The sequence below is a fragment of the Aythya marila genome (assembly GCF_965140915.1).
Source record: "Aythya marila genome assembly, chromosome: 30".
NCBI classification, from domain to species: domain Eukaryota; kingdom Metazoa; phylum Chordata; class Aves; order Anseriformes; family Anatidae; genus Aythya; species Aythya marila.
In genome coordinates, this window is record NC_139071.1 from 881,397 (window position 1) to 900,240 (window position 18,844).

The following is an 18,844-nucleotide window of genomic DNA, read 5'->3' on the forward strand; positions in this document are numbered from 1 at the left end:
GACTACAGCTCCCGGCAACGCCCGCGGCGCGCACGGCCCCGGCCCGCAGCCGGCCGCGGGGACTCCGATTCCCAGGGGGCACCGCGGTTCTCGCGACAGAGGAGAGGAGATGGGGAGGAAGCGGCGCGCGGGGGGTGATGGGAAGTGTAGTTCGGAGCGGTGGAGGCGGGGGGGAGACGAGGGCAGGGGCAGCGCGGGGCGGGCGGGGGGCGCTGCCCGAAGGGGGGGTCCCCGGGTGCCCCCTCCCCTGGCCCCGGTCCCAGCCCCGTGGGGACAGCCCCAGCCCCAGCCCCTGCATGGACCCCGATCCCGGTCCCCCTCCCCACAACCCTTGCCCCAAGACCCCCCCCCAGCCCCAGCCCCTGACCCAGGACCCCCAACCCCAGCCCAACGCCCCCAGCCCCTGCTCCACGACCCCCCCAGCCCCTATTCCAAGCCCCCAGTCCCTTCCCCAGGACCCCCCCCCAGCCCCAGCCCCTAGACCCCCCCAGACCCTGCCCCACGCCCCCCCTCAGCCCCATAGCTCTGCCCCATACCCCAGCCCCACGGCCCCCCCAGCCCCAGGACCCCCCCAGCCCCTTCCCCACGCCCCCCCCCAGCCCCAGGACCCCCCCCAGCCCCATAGCCCAGCACGCTCCGTGTCCCTTTGCCTTTATTGTGCATTTTCAAACCAGAACCGGCTCCAAACGGGGGGGGTCGCGGGGGTCCCGCTCGCACCCCGACCCCTGCCCGAAAGCAGCCCGCGGAGTGCACGGAGCGGGGGGGGGGGCGACACCCCCGGCCTGGCCGCCACCGGGGGCCCTGAGGACGGGCACCCCAGCCCAGCCCGCCGGGCTGGGGTGTGCTGCAGGGGGGGCACCCCAAAAATGTGCCCCCACCACCCCCCGCCCAGCTCCAGCAGGGAATGGGGCAAACTGGGGCCATCCTGCCCACATGTCCCGCCTGCGGCAGCTGAGGGGGTCACAGCCCCAAAGGGGGACCCCAGACCCTAAGGGGGGATCACGGCCCCAAAAGGGGACCCCAGACCTAAAGGGGGGGGTCACAGCCACAAAGGGGGACCCAAAACCCAAAGGGGGACCCCAGACCTAAAGGGGGGAGTCATGGCCCCAAATGGGGACCCCAAACCCAAAGGGGGACCCCAGCCCCTAAGGGGGATCATGGCCTAAAAGGGGGACCCCAGACCTAAAGGGGGGGGTCGTGGCCCCAAAGCTGAGCCCCCTGCCCCCAGACGGGGTGGACGCCGTGGGTCCTGCACCCGGGAGCACCCTGGAACGGGGGGGGGGGGGGGGGGAGTGCTTGGGGGGGGCCCTTGGGCAGAGCAGAAGGGGGGGGGACACACACCCAGGCCCCCACGTTCCCCCTGGGGCTGGGGGTCAGGATCAGCCCCCCCCCGACCCCATTCCCACCCTTTGGGACCCCCGGGGAGCTTCAGCTGCCGCCCCCCACCCGGCAGGGGCTGGGGGGGCTCCTTCATATCCAGTGTAAACAGCTGGGGGGGGGGTCCGGGGGGGCCCCCTACGTCCTCTGGGCGTCCGCCTTGGCGAAGAGGCGGCTGTGCCAGTAGTCGGGGTTGTCGAAGGCGCAGTCCGAGGCCTCCAGGCTGCGCAGGGGCTTCATGCAGCCGGGGGGGGGCGGCCCGGGGGGGCCGCGGCAGCCGGGGCAGGGGGGGCCGCGAGGAGCCAGCACGGCCTCCATCTCCTCATAGCCCTGCTCCTCCTCGGCGGGGACCGGGGTGGGGGTCTCCCCCGGCCGCATGTCGGTGTAGCCGTCGTGTCGGGGCGGGGGGGGCCCAGCCTCGTGTCGGGGTCCCGGCCCCCCCCCGACGCTGCCCAGCGAGCGGCTGAGCCGCGGCTGCTTGTTCATGTACTCGTAGTCCTCCTCCTCCTCCCCCCGGCCCTGAGGGGGGGGTCCTGGGGGGGCACCCGGCTCCGAGCCCACCTCCATGTACTCGTAGCCCAGCTCCTCCAGCGAGGCCGGCCGAGGTGGGGGGGGGGCTCCCGGGGGGGCCCCGGGGCGCCGGTTCATGTACTCGTACTCCTCCTCCGCGTCTGGCAGCAAGACCCCGGCGGGCTCTGGGTCTGTGGGGGCGGGGGGGGGGTCAGAAAGTAGCCAAACTCCCCCCCCAAATCCCACCCTCGGTGCCCCTGCTTTGATCCCGGGGCTGGTGCCGAACATGGAGGGGGCTGGGGGGGGCTAGGGGGGTCCCACCTGGCCCCCAGCCCTCAGATCCTAAAAGGTGAGCCCCCCCCGCCCTGTAAGGTGGGTCCCCTTAACCTGAGGCTGTTGCTGAGACCCCCACCCAAGGGGACGGGACACCCCCCAGCCCCAGCCCTACAAGGACGGGTCCCCTTAACCTAAAGCTGTTGCTGAGACCCCCACCCCTGGGTCAGAAGACCCCCCCACCCATGGGGACAGGAGACCCCCCCAACCCCAGCCCTGCAAGGACAGGTCCCCATAACCCATAAGTGTTGCTGAGACCCCCACCCAAGGGGACGGGACACCCCCCAGCCCCAGCCCTACAGGGACAGATCCCCTTAACCTAAAGCTGTTGCTGAGACCCCCACCCATAGCGACAGGAGACCCCCACCCATAGCACTGGGCCCCCCCCCAGCCCCAGCCCTACAAGGATGGGTCCCCATAACCCAATCCCATTGCTGAGCCCCCCACCCACGAGACCAGGAGCCCCCCACCCATGGGGTCAGGACACCCCCACCCTCCAAGCACACCCCCTCCCCACTCCCCCGCCATGCCAAGACCCCCTCCCCCGGGGGTCCGTGCCCCTCACCCCTCCCGGCGCAGCTGGGGGTGACGTATCCGTTGGCGTCCTCCTCGCTGCCCTCGGAGCTGGGGGGCGGGGGGGGGAAGCTCTCCCTGTGGGACAGGTAGGCGCTGTCCCCCCGCGAGCGCAGGCTGCGGCACAGGCTCCCCGCCAGCGACAGCCCCTCCGCCAGGTCCAGCTCCGACGCCGTCCCCCGGCCCTCCGACGACTCCGACACCGTGCGCCCCACGGACTCCTGGCGGCTGCGCCGAGGCAGCCGGGTCACCGTGCCCTGGGGGGGGGACACACGGGGGTGATGGGGGGGCTGCCATGGACACCCCATGGTGACCCCACGGCCACCCCATGGCCCCCGCTCTGACCCCAGAGCTCCGGCTCCTCTGCTCGCTGGGGTCACCCCTTTTATCCCATCCCCTTGTCCCCCCCCCCCCATTATCCCTTTGCCCCCCCATTTTCACCCCTTTTCCCCCATTTTCATCCTTTTGCCCCCCCATTATCATCTATTTGCCCCCTCCATGGTCACCCCTTTCCCCCCCCCGTTGTCATCCTTTTGTCCTTCCCATGGTTACCCCTTTGCCCCATCACGGTCACCTCTCCCCCCCCCATTGTCATCCCTGTGCCCCCCCACGGTCACTGCTTTGCCCCCACTGTTGCCCTTTCCCCCCCCCCATCGCCATCTATTTGCCCCCTCTATGGTCACCTCTTCCTCCCCCCCCAAAATTCATCCCTTCCCCCCCTGTTGTCATCCTTTTGTGTCCCCCCCCCATGGCCACCCCTTTTCCCCCCACTGTCATCCCTTTGCCCCCCCATTTTCACCCTTTTCCCCTCCATTTTCATCCTTTTGCCCCCCCTTGTCATCTATTTGCCCCATCATGGTCACCTTTCTCCCCCCCCCCATTATCATCCCTTCCCCCCCCCGCCATGGTCACCCCTTTTCCCCTCTATTGTCATCCCCTTCACCCCCCCATGGTCACCCCTTTGCCCCCCCCCCCGGTACCTGGCGGCTGCTGCCCAGGCTGGGCTGGTTCATGGGGATGTACCCGGCGGGGGGGCTCAGCAGGCTGGGGCTCTGCGAGGGGACACGGGGGGGGGGCTGGCACCGAGCTGGGGGCAGGGGGACGGGGCAGAGGGTTGGACCCCCCCCCCCACTGTGGAATTGGGGCTGGGGTCCCACAGGGGCGAGGAAGAGGATGGGGGATGAGGGGGGGCCATGGGGCAGCGCCCCAGGACCCAGCCCCAGCGCAGCCGGACCCCAGTGGGGGCATTTGGGGTGGGGGGCACGGGGGGGGGGGGCTCACCCGGGTGCAGCTGCCCCGTGGCCGGGGGGGGTAGAGGCCGGCGGCGAGGCCGAAGGACGCGTCCAGCTCCTCCTCCTCCAGCTCCAGCGTCTCCATCTCGTCCAGCTCCTTGTCGCTGAGGGTGGGGGGCTCGGCGGGCGGCGCGGCCCCGCTCTCCTGCTGCGGGACGGGGGCGTGAGGGGCCGCGGGAAGAGAGCTGGGGGGGGGTCCGGGGAGGGGTCTGGTGGGGTCCGCGCTCACCTTGATCACCAGGTAGCGCGGGGGGTCGCGGGCCATGCGGGTGAACTCGTTGGCCAGCTCCTTGAAGGTGGGGCGGATATTCTCGTCGATCATCCAGCCTGGGGAGGGGGGCACGGCGGGGGCTCAGAGCATGGCAAGGGGGTGGGCAGCGATCTGGGACCCCCCCCAGCAGCCGGCCGAGCCCCCTACTCACACTTGACCATCACCATGTAGACGTCGATGGTGCAGATCTGGGGCTGCGAGAGGCGCTCGCCCTTCTCCAGCAGGTCGGGCACCTCGGCCAGCCGGATCCCGGCGTAGGGCTCAGCCCCGAAGGTCATCATCTCCCAGAGCGTCACCCCTGTGGGGACGGCCCCCCCCGTGAGCCCCTTGGGGTGGCGGGGGGCCGGGGAGGGGGGCGGCGGGGCGCCCGTGCTCACCGTAGCTCCAGACGTCGCTCTGGTGCGTGTACTTCCCGAAGTGGATGCTCTCCAGCGCCATCCACTTGATGGGCGTCTGCGGGGACAGTGGGGTCGGGGGGGGGGCACGGGTGGGTGAGGGGCTGGGGGGACACAGGAGGGACATGGGGACAGGGAGGGGACAGCCCACGGTGCAGGGGAATGGAGGGGATGGGGTGTCCCGTCCTGCTGGGAACATGTGGAGGGGGTGCCCCATGGCACAGGGGGGTTGGGGGCACAGAAAGGGGGTGCCCTGTGGTACAGGGAATTTGGGGACATATGGAATAGGGGTGTCCCATGGCACAGGGGATTTGGGGACACACACAAAGGGGGGTGCCCCGTGGCACAGGGGATTTGGGGACACATGGAACAGGGGTGCACTGTGGCACGGAGGTTTTGGGAACACAGAAGGGGGGATGTCCCATGGCACAGGGGGTTTGGGGACACATGGAGTGTGGCACAGGGGTTTTGGGGACACAGAAAGGGGCTGCCCTGTGGCACAAGGAATTTGGGGACCCATGGAGTGGGGGTGCACTGTGGCACAGGGGATTTGGGGACACAGAAGGGGGGATGTCCCATTGCACAGGGGTTTGGGGGACACAGGGAGTGGGGTGTCCCATGGCACAGGGGTTTTGGGGACACAGAAAGGGGATGCCCTGTGGCACAGGGGGTTTTGGGGTCCCATGGAGTGGGGGTGCCCCATGGCACAGGGGTTTTGGGAACACAGAAAGGGGATGCTCTGTGGCACAGGGAATTTGGGGACCCATGGCGTGGGGGTGTCCCGTGGCACAGGGGATTCGGGGACACAGAAGGAGGGTGCCCCATGGCACAGGGGTTTGGAGACACACACAAAGGGGGTGCCCCACGGCACAGCAGACACGGGGGCCACAGAGTCCCCGCCAGGTGCCCACCTTGACCTCGTTGTAGAAATACTTCTTGTCGTCGGGGTACAGGAGGTCGGCGATGCCGAAGTCGGCCACCTGGGCCTGGCTGGGCGACTTGAGCAGCACGTTGCGGGCGGCCAGGTTGCGGTGCACCATGCGGTGCTCCTCCAGGTAGTACATCCCCTGCGGGGCGGCGTCAGCGGGGCTGGGGGCTCGAGGGGGGGGACACACCAAGGGGAGATGGGGGGCACCCCCAACCCCGGGGCACTCACCTTGGCCACCTGCACGCACCAGTTGAGCAGCAGCTGGGGGCTGATGCCGTCGCGGTTCTTGCGGACGTAGTCGAGGAGGGAGCCCAGCGGCAGGAGCTGGGTCACCAGCTGCAGCTGGGGGCCGGGGCAGATGCCCAGCAGCCGCACGATGTAGGCATGGTCCAGGCTGCCGATGGCCAGCATGTGCTGGGGGGGGGTGCAAGGTGAGGGGGGGGCTCTGTGAGATGCGCCCAGGGCAGGATCCGGCCCGTGGAGGGATCGGCTGCAGCCCCCCCCCCCCGACTTACGTCGGTGACGGCGTGGAAGGACTGCTGCCCGCTCCAGTCCTGGATCACCTTGATGCTCACCGGGATCTTGATGGAGTCCCCGTCCGGGATCCAGATGCCCTGCGGGAACAGGGACGCCCCGGTGAGCGCCGTGCCCGGCCCCCGCTGCCCCCCCCAGGCCAAGCCCCCCCCTCACCTTGTGCACGGTCCCAAACACGCCGGAGCCCAGCACCTTCAGGCGCTTCAGCTCCGTCTCCTTGAAGATGCGGGCCAGCACCTTGTTGGCCTTCTCACTGGGGTCCAGCGGCTCCAGGCTCTGCCCCGGGCAGGACGGAGACGGGGATGGAGACGGAGAGGAGGGGACCGAGAGGCAGGGACGGGGCCGAGGGGGATGGAAGCAAACAGGGGTGAGGATGGGTCTCAGGGATGGACACCGTGGATGGGGGTGGATGGAGGCAGAAAAGGACAGGGATGGAAAAGGGCAAAGCCCCCACACCCATTGTCTCCCCCAACCCTCCTGCTCACCTCTCCCCTCTCCAGGTAGCGCCGCATCGCCCGCTTCTTCTGGATCTTCTTGCCGCGCCAGTAGAGCAGGGAGAGGAGGAAGCAGGAGCAGGAGAGGAAGAGCCCGCTGACCACCAGCACCGCGATCACCGTGGGGGCTTTCCTGGGCACGGGGGGACGGGGCTCAGCTCTGGCTGCTGCCGTGCCCCACGCGCTTCCCACGGTCATCCCCGGTGTGGGGGCGATGCCCCAGCCCCATGGGGGGCACCAGGGTGGGATCAACCCTACAGGAGGGCACCGGGGGGTTGCCCCGAGCACCCACATGGGCAGGGAAAGTCCCTGAGCAGTGCGGCACAGCATGGAGCAGCACAGCACAGAGCAGCTCGTGTGATGTGGCACGGTGCAGTATGGCACGGCACAATTCAGCACAGCATGGCACAGCACGGCATGGCACAATTCAGCACAGCATGGCATGGCACAGCTCAGTACAGCACAGCACAGCGTGGCACAGCTCGGTGTGACATGGCATGGTGCAGCATGGCACAGGGCAGCATGGCACAGCACAGCATGGCACAGCACAATGTACCAGGGCATGGCACAGCACAGTGCAGCACAGCACGGCATGGCACAGTGCAGCAGAGCTCGGCAAAGCACAGCAGGGCACGGCTCAGCACAGCGTGGCACAGCTCAGTGTGACATGGCACAGTGCAGCATGGCACGGCTTGGCACAGCACAGCATGGCACAGCCCAGCATGGAGCAGCACGGCACAGCTTGGTGTGACACAGCACAGGGCAGCATGGCACAGCACAGCTCAGTGTGCCATGGCACAGCATGGCATGGCACAGCACAGCAGAGCATGGCACTGCTTGGTGTGATATGGCACGGGGCAGCTCCACGCTTGGTGTGGCACAGCACGGCACAACACCGCGACCCCAGGGCCCCCCAGTCCCCCCCCAGTCCTCCCAGTCCCCTCCATACCTGGAGCTGGGCAGGGCGTCCCCCAGGCAGTCCCGCAGCAGCGGCCCCAGGCACCTGCGGGGGCAGAGCGGAGATGAGACCCGTGCACCCCCACGGCACCCCCCCACCATCCCCCCCAGGCCCCCACGCACCCCCGGGTGCAGTTCTCGTGGCAGGGCCGGCACTCGCGGCTGGCGTCCGGGTACTTGTAGATGGGGCCACGTTCGCCCAGGATGCCCTCGGGGCAGCTCTCCACGCAGTGGGGCCCGTCCCGGTAGTGGGCGCAGCGGGTGCAGGTATCGGCACCCTGTGGGGTGGGTGAGGGGGGGTGAGAAAGCGTCGGGGACCCTCGGGGATGCCCCCACTGCGGGTCCCTGGGTGCAGCCGTACCGAGCCGTTGCAGGTGATGCCGCCCTCGATGAGCTCGCACTCGGGGTGGCACTCGAAGCACTCGGTCCCGTGGGCGAACTCCCGCGTCTCCCTGCAGGGGAACAGGGTGAGGGTCGCCAGCGAGCCCACCCCAGCACCCTGGGGTCGGTGCCACCAGCCCGCCCTGGTGTCCTGCCAGCCCCAGTGCCCTCCGTGGGGTCTGTCCCACCCCAGTGCCCTCCTGTAGGATTGATCTCATCCCAGTGTCCACACTGGGGTCTGTCCCCTGGGGTCGATCCCGCCCTGGTGCCCACCCGGTGCCCTCCTGTAGGGTTGATCCCACTCCTGTGCCCACCCCAGGGTCCATCCCCTGGGGTTAATCCCACCCCTGTGCCCTCCTGTGGGGTTGATCCCATCCCAGTGCCCACACTGGGGTCTATCCCCTGGGGTTGATCCCATCCCAGTGCCCACCCTGATGTCAATCCCACCCCGGTGCCCTCCTGTAGGGTTGATCCCATCCCAGTGCCCTCCCTGGTGTCCCACCCCTGGGGTTGATCCCCCCCCTGGTGCCCACCCCGGTGCCCACCCCCGGCTGCTCCTCACCCCTCGGTGAAGTGGCAGGAGGCCACGCAGACACCGCGGCGGCTGTAGTGCTGGCAGGACAGGCACTGCTCGGGGCCGGGACCCCAGCACCCATCGGCGGAGCACAGCGGGTCGCACACCTTCCCCTCTTGCTCTGCGGGGGAACGGGGCTCAGCGCAGGGCCCCAAGCCCCCCAGTCACCCCCAAATTTCCCCTGTTCGTCCATCCCGGGGGGCAGGGGACGCGGGCGGGCCCCGACTCACGGCACTTGCTGCGGGGTTTGTTGTTCTTGATGTCCAGGTCGGCGCGGCGGCGGCTGAGCGCTGCCCACTGCACGGTGTGCAGGTAGCAGAGGCGCCGGTTCTCGGTGATGTACACCCGGCCCGCGCTCACCTCCCGCAGCGAGCGCAGCCCCAGGGACGTCACGTTCTCGTTCTTCATGATGAGCAGCGAGAAGCCCCGGCTGCGGGGCCGGGAGTCAGGGGGATGGGGGGAAATAAGGGGATGGGGGCACGGGGGGGAAATTAGAGGATGGGGGAGCAGGGGAAGGTAACGGGATGGGGGAACGGGGAACAGCCGGGGGGTGATGGAGGAGGTGCAGATGAAGGATGGAGGGACAGGGAATAATGGGAGGGTGCAGGGGTGGGGGAAAATAATGGGATGGGGGAATGGGGATGTGCAGGTGAGGGATGTGGGGGCAGGAATGATGGGGGGGATGCAGGAAAATAATGGGATGGGGGAATGGGGGAAAGTAACGGGATGGGGGAATTGGGGGAAAATAATGGGATGGGGGAATGGGGAACAGATGGGGGGGTGATGGAGGAGGGTGCAGATGAGGGATGTAGGGACGGGGAATGATGGGGGGGCACAGGGATGGGGGAAAATAACGGGATGTGGGAATGGGGAACAGTCAGGGGGTGACAGAGGGCATGCAGATGAGGAATTCAGGGACAGAGAATGATGGGGGGGGGGGCACAGGGACAGGTGAGAATAATGGGATGTGGGAATAGGGAACAGCCAGGGGGTGATGGAGGATGCACAGATAAGGGATTCAGGGACAGAGAACGATGGGGGGCACAGGAATGGGGGGCGCAGGGATGGGGGGCACAGGGATGGGGGGCACAGGGGACAGGGGATGTGTCGGGGGCCATGGGGCCGGGCACTCACTTGTAGAGGCTCCGTCCCCCAATGGTGACCAGGTTGGAGAAGACGCTGAAGTTGTGCATGTGCTTGGGCCAGGACTGGATGTTGAGGTACCCTGGGGGAGGCCGGGCCGGGCTCAAGGGGGGGTCCCGCACCCCCCCAGCAGCCTCACACCCCCCGGCAGCCCCGCGCCTCACCCGTGATCTCCCGCACCGTCCGGAACACGTTCAGCTTCTCGGGGTCCAGCGCCGAGATGTTGCGCCAAGGATCCCTGTGGGGCCTCAGTCATCAGCCCAGGTGGGGGCCGAGCCCCCCAGACTACCTGCCCCCCCCCGTGCCCTCCCCCCCGCTCACCCCTCCAGGCCGGTGATGAGGAAATCCAGGTTGCCCAGGATCTTGGTGCAGTTCACGAAGGTGTCGATGTTGCTGGAGTCCACGGTCTGGTACTTGCTGCCGGCCCCCGTGCCCTCGCAGGCTGCGGGATGGGGAGGGTCAGGGCCCGTCCTGCCCCCCCCCTGCACCCCCTCAGCCCCGCAGCCCCCTCCCCGTACCCTTGGGGCACAGCCCCGAGCAGGGCTCGCACATCTTCAGCCCGTTCTTCTCCACTTCCATCTTGTCGTTGGGGCAGGCGCGCACGCAGGAGCTCTGATCCACCACGAAGTTATCTGCAGGGACAGGGGGGGGCTCATGGTTAGACCCCAGCCCCCCCTAGAGCCCTCCCCCCTCCCCGGCACCCCCCCGGCGCCCTGCTCACGCGGGCAGCTCCGGACGCAGATGCCCCCGTACTGGTACTTGGTGTCGGGGTTGGGCTCCAGCTGGAAGGTCAGCTTGTTGTAGATGAGGGGCTGGGGGCACAGCGGCACGCACGCCCCGCTGTCGTTGAAGTGCCGGCACGCCTGCGGGGACAGCAACGGGGCCGTCGGGGCGCGGACAGACGGACGGACACCGGGGCGCACGGACAGATGGACGGACACCGGGGACTGACACCAGGGTGCACAGACAGACAGAAGGACACCGGGGTACACGGGCAGACAGATGGACACTGGGGACAGACATCGGGGCATACAGACGGATGGAAGGACACCGGGGCGCACAGGTGGACAGAAGGACGCTGGGGAGCACGGACAGACGGACAGACAACAGGGACAGACACTGGGGCGCATGGAGAGACGGACACTGGGGACAGACACCAGGGCACGTGGATCAGCTCCCTCCCCACAGACAGACAGAAGGATGGAGAACACCGACGGACACACGGACAGACACGCACAGGCAGACTGACGGACAGACAGAGCAGTGGACACACGGACAGACGGATGCACGGACTGAGCTCCCCCACCCCCCGTGGGAAGCCTTGCCCCATGCCCACCCCAGGGGCACGCAGGCGAGACCCCTCCCCATCCACGCGCAGACGGACGGACACGCGGGTGGATGGACGGATGCACAGACAAACGCACGGGAGGGTGGACAGACAGGAGGGCGGATGGACAGACGGACAGACAGACGGACACCCCCACCCAGCGTTGTTCCACGCCTGCCTGGAGGTGCAGGGACAGGACCCCTCCCCATGGGATGGGCAGACAGATGGACACACGGGGGGATGTATGGACACAAAGGGGGACAGACGGACAGACAGACATGCGGGGGGGGGGACAGATGGACGGACAGCCACGCAGCCCCCACGTACGAAGCAGTGTGTCTGCCGGGGGCCGGTGCAGCCCCCCGCGCACTCCTCGTGGCAGCACTCGTTGGGCGCCCGCCCGAAGCAGCGCCCGTTGCACTGGGGGGCGCAGATGGTCTTGGTCACTGCGGGGAGGGAGGGGGTGAGCGGGACCCGGGCCGGGACCCCCCCCAAACCCCCCCAGACCCCCGGTACCCACATTTCTGGCAGTCCTCGGGGCCGGGCCCCCAGCAGTGCCCACCGCAGCTCTCGTGGCACGGGGCGCCTGTGGGAAGCACAGGGGGATCAGCCCGGGGTGTGGGACCCCCCCCAGCCCCCCGTGCCCCCCCCACGCACATGCCCTGCCGTTGTCCCCCACCACAGGCTCCAGCCGGGGGTCCCGCATGATGTCCCGCCACTCCACCGTGTCCACGTGGCAGAGCTGCTCGTTCTTCTCGATGTAGACGCCGCCGGCCAGGATCTCTGCGGGGAGTGGATGTGGGCACTGGGGCTGCGCCCCCCCAGCTCTGCCCTGCACCGGGGGGACACCAGGGAGGGGGGGGAAACCGGGAGGGGGGTACAGCCCCGGGGGGCTCAGAGCGGGATCGGGGTGCGCAGTGTGGGGAGCGAGAGGGGATGGCACCGCAATGGGATGGGGACTGGGGACAGCAGGGGATGGCACTGAAATGGGATGGGGACCAGGGGACATCACCACAACGGGATGGGGACCAGGGGGCAGTGGGGAATGGCACCACAATGAGATGGGGACAGAGGACCATGGGGGGTCAGCACTGTAATGGGTTGGGGACCAGGGGGCACCACCACAAGGGGACGGGGACTATGGGGGCCCGGTGCAGCTCCAGGACGGGGACCACGGGGGCATGAGATGGCTCTGGGACGGGGACCACGGGTCCCACCTGTGAGCTGGTTGAGGCCGAGCTGGCGCAGGGCGTGCGTGGTGTTGGGGTTGTAGTTGAGCAGCACGAAGAGCGCGTACTTCTCCTCGTAGAACTGGGTGCCGCGGATGACGCGCAGGTTCTGCAGCGGCAGCGAGGCGAAGACGTTCATGGCGATCAGGATGTAGCCCGTCACCTCCCGGATGGTCTGCGGGGACGGGACGGGGACCAGTGAGCCCCCACGGCCGGCAGGCGGGAGGGGGCCCGTGCCTGCGCCCCTCCTCACCTGCAGGAAGGAGAGGTCCTGCGTGTGGTCGATGAGGACGATCTCCAGGTTGCCCATCACGATCTCGCAGTTGTTGTACATCTTGTGCAGCGTCTGGTACTGGTGCTGCGCGTCCCCCGTCACGCTCAGCCCGTTCAGCGTCCCCGCGCACACTGCGGGTGGGGACATGTGGGTGCCCCATGGGGACAGGCGGGCACCACCGGGCACCCCCTGTGCCCCCCGCTGCTGGCCACATTGACCCTAGTGCTGGCCATGACCCCCCCAGTGCTAGCCACGACCCCCCTGGTGCTGGCCACATTCCCCACCCGATGGCCACATCCGTGTCTCCCCTGGACATGTCCCCCACGGGGTCCCTCTCCCACCCCCAGTGGCCGTGCCCCCCCCAGTTGCCATGTCCCCCCCCCAGTGTCCTGTCGCCATACCCCCATCCCTCCCACCCTGCCCACGACCCCTTCACTCCCCCCACGGTGCCCCCCCCTGCAGGTCATGGAGATGCCCTCAGGGTGCTCCCGTCCCCTCCATGGTGGTGCCCCCCCCTCGGTGTCCCCGTCCCCCCCCCCCCCGGCGTCCCCGCCCTCCCCTGCGCAGCGCCCGAACCGGCCGGGCAAGGGTTGCGCAAGGCGGGTGCCGCGGGCAGGGCCCCCCCCTCCCGGCGCTCCCGCGACGCCCGGACTTCGGACTCCCGGCCCGGCCCCCCCGAAATCCCTGCGGGCACCGAGGGGCCCTGGCCCGGCCCCCCCCCCCCCCCCCCCCCCCCCCCAAAACCCCGGCTCTGGGGTTAATGATTCCCCGGCCCCCCCCCCCCCCCGCGCCGGGGCAGACAGGGCCCCTTTGTGCGCGGGGCAGGATGCGGCCCCCTCCCCGCGGCCGCACAAAGGGGCGATTGTGGAGAGCGGGACGGGGGGAGCCGAGCCCCCCGAAACGCGGCGGGGAGGGAGGGGGGGCCCGCACCCCCGGGGGGCTCAGCCCGGGCCCAGACGTGACTCAGGCCCCGCGGGGGGGGCGCGGGGCGGTCAATGGCAGCTTTGTCTGGGCCGGCGCGGGGGCCGATAAGGGCCCGCGCCCCCCCGGGGGGGGGGGGGGGTGCAGGGAACGGGCAGCTCGGTGCAGGCGCAGGAAGGGGCGCGGGCCCCCCCCCCCCGCAGCAGCCCCGCGCCTCCCCCCGCCAGCAGAGCTATTTCCATAGGGAAGGGGCTATAAAAAGGTCCCAGCTGCGTGGGGGCACGGCCCCAGCCCCGACGGCCCGGGGAGGGGCAGGGCCAAGGCAGGGGCTGGGACCCCCAACCCAAAGCTGGGGGGGGGCTGAGATGGGTGCCCAGGCGCAGAGCCGGCCCCGGGGGGCAGCTGGGGTCTGGGGACGTGCGGTGCTGGGGGGGGGTGACCCAGAACGGGCCCCCCCCGGGCCGGGACCCCCGCGTGCACCTGCCCGCGGCGGGGAGGGGGCTGGCGCCGGCCCCGCCGGGCGTTATCAGCGCGGGCCCCGCCGGCAGCTCCGGCACGCCGCTGCTATCTGCCCGCGTGCCTCCGCGGCCCCCCGGCCCCCCGCCAGGAATAGCACCGGGGCCCGGCCCCGCCGCTGGGGGCTGGGGGAGGCGGGGAAGGGACCGGGGACCCCGACCTCCTGCCCCCGGTCCCGCGGGCGGCACAAAGGGGGCTGTGTGCGCGGGGGCGGCTGCTGCCGGGGGGCCGGATCCCGGCTCCGAACAAAGCCGGGCTCTGAGACGGGACCGGGGGGCTGCGGGTGGGGTCGGAGGGGGGCGCGGAGCCGGCGTTGCGCACCCCGGGACCGGCACCGGGGGGTCCCCGAGCAGGAGCCGCCCGCGGCACCCCGGGGAGCCGGCACCCGGTGCTGGTGCGCGCCCGGTCCCGGAGAGCCCCCCGGTCCTGGAGAGCCCCCCGGTCCTCGCGGCACCGCGGCCGTCGTGCGGGAGCAGCCCGGGGCAGGGCCGGCGGCACATGGCCGGTGCCGGTGCCGGTGCCGCCACGGGGCCGCGGGCGCCGCGCACACCTCGCACGTTCGCCACCGCCGCGCCCGGCCCCACCTTCGCGTCCTGCCCTCGGTGTTTTCCTTTTGGGGTTGAAAAACAACTCCCGGGCGGCCCGATCCTTCCGGGAGCTGCGCCCCAACCCTCCCGCAGCGGCGGGGCCGGGGGGTCCCGGGGGCCTCCGGCTGTGCCGCCCCCACCCCGGGCCGGATCCCGGCACGGCCCGAAATAGCCCCGGCAGCTGCGGGGGGCGCAGGTGCCTGCACCGCGGGGGGGGCTCGGTGCCGGGAGGGACGGGACGGGGGCACGGGGAGAGCCCCGCGCGTTGTGCCGGGACCGGAGCCCCCCTGGGCGCACACAGCGGGGCCGAGGCTTCCCCCGGGTCGGGGCACCGGGCACGGGGCGGGGGTCCCGGGGAAGGGGGCGCGGGGGGCTGCCAGCACCGGCCGCACCCCCGGGTCCGCTTTCCCCCCCGTTTGCTCCGGGACTCCCCCAGCACCCGGTAGCGCGAACCAGCCCCGTCCCCGCCGCTGCCGGGACCCTCCCGGTGCCCCCGGTTCCACCGCACCCCGGTGCCCCCGAGCGCTCCCGGTGCCCTCCCCGGCTCCGGCGCCCCGAGCTCCCGCTCCCTCCGCACGCTCCGATCCCCCCCAGCTCCCCGCTCCTCTCGTGCGCCCCGGTGTCCCCGAGCTGCCCGGTGCCCACCTGCCTGCCCGGTGCCCGGTGCCGGGGCGCGGAGCAGCAGCAGCAGCAGCAGAAGCAGCAGCGGCGGCGGCGGCGCCCGGGGCCGGGGCCGGGCCATCCTCGGCGCCTCTCGGCGGAGCGGGGCCCGGCGGGCTGCGGCGTGCCCGGGCGCGGCGGGGGGAATGCACCTGGCGCGGGGCCGCCGGGGCGGGCCGGGGCCGGGGCAGGGACCGGGACCGGGCGGGGCGGAGCCGGGGCGGGGCAGGGGCGGCGGGGCACCCACCCCCGGGACAGCCCGGCCCGCAGCGGCGGAGACACCCCCGGGACCCATGGGGGAGGAGCAGGGGCAGCTCGGCTCTGCCGTAGCCCCCAGACCCAGCTCGGTCCCCCCCCAGGTCCCCTCCGGCAGAGGCTGGTCCAGCTGCAGCCCCCCCCCGGCAAAGCCCGGCCCTGCTGGGGGTCGGGGCGCTGCCCCCCCCCGGGCTGGACCCAGGGAGAAGCCCCTGGGGCAGACGCGGCCCCCTCCCTCCCCGAGCAGCCCCACAGGGGCAGGGGCTACCGGGGGCGTCCCCCCCCCGACCCAACACACACCCCAACACCTCCCCAGCCACCTGCAGGACTGGGTGGGGGACCCAGCACCACCCCCCCGGACTCACTACCAGGGGCACTCTGCAGCCCCCCACCCTCTGCACATCTCTGGAGCGAGACCAGGACCCCCCTCATGAGGAGGGGGGTAGAAGCCCCCCCCCAGAACACCCCGTGGATCCCCCCCAAACACCCGTGCTGACCCCATAGAGACTCGCGGCCCCCCCCCACCCCCCCAGCCCGACAGGCACAGAGCCAGGTTTGGAGCCAAGTCCTTTATTCAGGCTGCACTCGGGGACATTTTCAGCCTGGGGACGTTTCCAGCTGCAGTCTCCTTACATGGGCTTGGGGGGAGGTCGCGGGGCTGCGCCCTGCAAGAGAAAAGGGAGCGTCAGCGAGATGCAGGGGGGGCATTCCCCAAACCCCCCCCGTTTGGGGCCACCCTCCCGATGCCCCCCGATACGTACCGCCGGCCTGAAGCGAGGCGGGGGGGTCCGGTCCTTGCGCGCCTCCCGCGAGCGGTTCCTCACCACCTTGCTGTGGATGGCGCAGCTGACGCAGTAATGCAGCTTCACGTACAGCTTGGGCAGGACGTAGGCTGGGGGGGGACAGAGGGGGTCAACCCCAGCTCTGATCCCCCCAGAAAATGCCCAAGGGGGCCGAGGGACTTATAAAAAGCTGGGGGGCGACTCTGTGCTCAGCTGGACGTTGACAGGGCAAGGGGGAATGGTTTTAAACCAAAAGAGGGGAGATTTAGATCAGAGGATAGGAGGAAATTCTTCCCTCAGAGGGCAGTGGGGCGCTGGAACAGGCTGCCCAGAGAGGCTGGGGATGCCCCAACCCCGGAGGTGCTCAGGACCAGGCTGGATGAGGTCCTGAGCACCCTGACCTAGCGGGTGGCATCGCTGCCTGTGGCAGGGGGCTGGAGCTGGGTGAGTTTTGAGGTTCTCTCCAACCCAGGCCATTCTGTTCTATTTTATGACCGCATCCCATCCCCGTGCAGAAGACGAGAGGCAGTTGTGGGGCTGTGATGAGGGGGGGACACAGAACCTGCAGGTGCTGACAGTGCCCGGCTGCTGGCACCGCAGCCGCCCGCTGGGACTGGGGTCGGGCCCGTTACTGGGCGGGAGGAACCACGGCACAGGGACACCCCCCAGCGCCCGCCCCGCTGCCCTTACAGTCGAAGACGCTGGCCTCCGAGATGTCCCTGACCGCCGCGGCCTCGACGATGTTCCTGATGACAAACTTCTTGATGGCCTTGTCCTTGGGGACGCAGCGGGCGCAGTTGGTGCACCGGATGGGCTGGACATGGCCGCGGCCCTTCTTGGCCCGGCCGTTGTTCCTCCTCTTCTTGGTCTGCGAGGGCAGGGCAGGGGATGAAGCCTGGAGCCTGCGACCCCCTGAGTCCCCCCCAGCACCCCAGCGGTGCCCCCACAGCCCCGTTCTGCCCCCCAACCCCATATTCCCCCCAGCCCCACAGGGACCCCCAACCCCACATCCCCCCTAACCCATACGGCCCCCCCCCACCCCACCGGGAGCCCCCCAATCCCATAACCCTACCTACCCCACAGGGCCCCCCCCCCACCCCATAGTGACCCCCCCATCCCCACAGGAAGCCCCCCATCCCCTCCTGCCCCATAAGACCACCACCCCACATCCCCCCCACCCTTCATGGACCCCCCCCACCCCATAATCCCTCCTCCCCCATAGGAATCCCCCCCCTCATCGACCCCTGCCCCAGATCCCCCCCGCCCCTCTTGGACCCCCCCCACCCCCAAACGCCCCCGGCCCCCCGCTGCACCCCTCGCCCTATGGAGCCCCCCCAACCCCCCTGTTCCCCCCATCACCCCACGACCCCCCCCCGCCCCCCCAACCTCCCCCCTTACCCCCCAGGACCCCTCCCCAGCCCCCCCGCGGCCTCCTGTGCCCCACACGCGGCCCTCAGGGCCCCCCCCCTCGGTCCGCTCCGGCTCCCTCCGGACCCCCCAGGCCCTCCCCGCCCCCCGGCCGCCCCCTGCCCCTCCCGATGCCCCCCCCGGTGCCCTCAGAGCCCCCCCGGAGCCCCCCGGCCCCCCCCGGCCGCGCCGCCCTCACCATCTCGCTGCCGGGGCGGCGAAAGAGGGCCCGGCCCCCGCGCCGCCGCCCTTATATACGGATCCCTCCGCCCGGAAGAGGCCTCGCCGCGGCCCCGCGCCCGGCCCGGCCCCTCCGAGCCCCTCTCTGCCCCTCGGCTCGGCCCTGTCGGCAGGGCCGGGGGGGTTCCGGGGGGTTCTGGGGGGTTCCGAGGCTCCGGTGCGGCGGGGAGGCGGGGGAGGGGCCGGGACTACTTTTTGTTCTGGGCGCGACGGAAGGGTTCGCGCGGCGCGTGGGGGGTGCTGAAGTTCCGCGCGCGCCGCGTGGTGAGAGCGCGGTCGCGGCGCGGGGCACGCTGGGAAATGTAGTCCTGGGGCTGCGGAAGAAGGGGGGAGGTTCCGGGGGGGGGGTCACGTGTCCTGCGCCTACCCCAGCCCTCTGGGGGGGCCCAGGAGCCCCCAACCCCCCCCTCAGGTGGGCAGGGGGAGCCCCGAGTCCCCCCCCCAACCCCCAAAACCTGGGGGTCCCCCACGTCCCTGAGCCCCCCCTCAAAGCTGGGGGTCCCTTTTAACCCTGAGCCCCCACCCCAGGGGGGGGCCCACCCCCCTGAGCCCCAATTCGGGGGGAGAACCCCAAGGGTCCTGCACCCCCCTCCCCAGGGACCCCTCAATCCCCAGCCCCTTGCACTGAGACCCCCAAACCCCACCCCAGGGAGCCCCCCACCCCCCTAAGCCCCCTTCCTGCTGGGGGGGGCACAGGACCCTCGGGGCTCCCCCCCCCCATGGAGCCCTGCGCCCCCCACAGCCCCCTGCACTGAGCCCCCCAACCCCCAAACCTGGGGGTCCCCCACCCCCCTAAAAGCCCCCAGCCTGGGGGGAGCCACCCCCAAGCCCCCCTTTGTGGGAAGGAAGCCCCAAGGGTCCTGTGCCCCCCCCCAGCCCCCTGA

General features: G+C 70.8%; 2 protein-coding genes across 3 annotated transcripts in view; both read right to left on the minus strand.

Annotated features, from left to right (window-relative positions):
- Nucleotides 1-641: 641 nt before the first annotated feature.
- Nucleotides 642-18,844, minus strand: part of ERBB3 (erb-b2 receptor tyrosine kinase 3) — a 39,823-nt gene continuing 21,620 nt past the window's right edge. Inside the window, exons 2-29 of one of the 2 annotated variants that reach the window (XM_082781290.1) lie at nucleotides 15,262-15,382; nucleotides 12,572-12,723; nucleotides 12,307-12,493; nucleotides 11,747-11,872; nucleotides 11,610-11,675; nucleotides 11,417-11,535; nucleotides 10,484-10,625; nucleotides 10,281-10,394; nucleotides 10,084-10,204; nucleotides 9,927-10,000; nucleotides 9,754-9,844; nucleotides 8,850-9,049; nucleotides 8,608-8,740; nucleotides 8,026-8,116; nucleotides 7,788-7,942; nucleotides 7,657-7,710; nucleotides 6,699-6,840; nucleotides 6,370-6,489; nucleotides 6,195-6,293; nucleotides 5,908-6,093; nucleotides 5,663-5,818; nucleotides 4,734-4,809; nucleotides 4,508-4,654; nucleotides 4,315-4,412; nucleotides 4,075-4,230; nucleotides 3,774-3,845; nucleotides 2,786-3,050; nucleotides 642-2,078 (exon numbers count right to left, since the gene is read on the minus strand). In XM_082781290.1, coding sequence (XP_082637416.1) covers nucleotides 1,516-2,078; nucleotides 2,786-3,050; nucleotides 3,774-3,845; nucleotides 4,075-4,230; nucleotides 4,315-4,412; nucleotides 4,508-4,654; nucleotides 4,734-4,809; nucleotides 5,663-5,818; nucleotides 5,908-6,093; nucleotides 6,195-6,293; nucleotides 6,370-6,489; nucleotides 6,699-6,840; nucleotides 7,657-7,710; nucleotides 7,788-7,942; nucleotides 8,026-8,116; nucleotides 8,608-8,740; nucleotides 8,850-9,049; nucleotides 9,754-9,844; nucleotides 9,927-10,000; nucleotides 10,084-10,204; nucleotides 10,281-10,394; nucleotides 10,484-10,625; nucleotides 11,417-11,535; nucleotides 11,610-11,675; nucleotides 11,747-11,872; nucleotides 12,307-12,493; nucleotides 12,572-12,723; nucleotides 15,262-15,358 — 4,002 coding nt within the window. In that variant the 5' untranslated portion in view covers nucleotides 15,359-15,382 and the 3' untranslated portion in view covers nucleotides 642-1,515. Of the gene's footprint in view, nucleotides 2,079-2,785; nucleotides 3,051-3,773; nucleotides 3,846-4,074; nucleotides 4,234-4,314; nucleotides 4,413-4,507; nucleotides 4,655-4,733; nucleotides 4,810-5,662; nucleotides 5,819-5,907; nucleotides 6,094-6,194; nucleotides 6,294-6,369; nucleotides 6,490-6,698; nucleotides 6,841-7,656; nucleotides 7,711-7,787; nucleotides 7,943-8,025; nucleotides 8,117-8,607; nucleotides 8,741-8,849; nucleotides 9,050-9,753; nucleotides 9,845-9,926; nucleotides 10,001-10,083; nucleotides 10,205-10,280; nucleotides 10,395-10,483; nucleotides 10,626-11,416; nucleotides 11,536-11,609; nucleotides 11,676-11,746; nucleotides 11,873-12,306; nucleotides 12,494-12,571; nucleotides 12,724-15,261; nucleotides 15,383-18,844 lie in introns of both variants that reach the window. The other variant, XM_082781289.1, reaches the window with a different exon arrangement.
- On the minus strand, nucleotides 16,086-18,067 carry RPS26 (ribosomal protein S26). Its single transcript, XM_082781354.1, has 4 exons — nucleotides 17,920-18,067; nucleotides 17,004-17,181; nucleotides 16,293-16,423; nucleotides 16,086-16,196 (listed from the first exon to the last, which is right to left on the minus strand). Exons 1-4 carry the CDS (start codon nucleotides 17,920-17,922, stop codon nucleotides 16,161-16,163), a joined length of 348 nt encoding a protein of 115 aa, XP_082637480.1. The 5' UTR covers nucleotides 17,923-18,067; the 3' UTR covers nucleotides 16,086-16,160.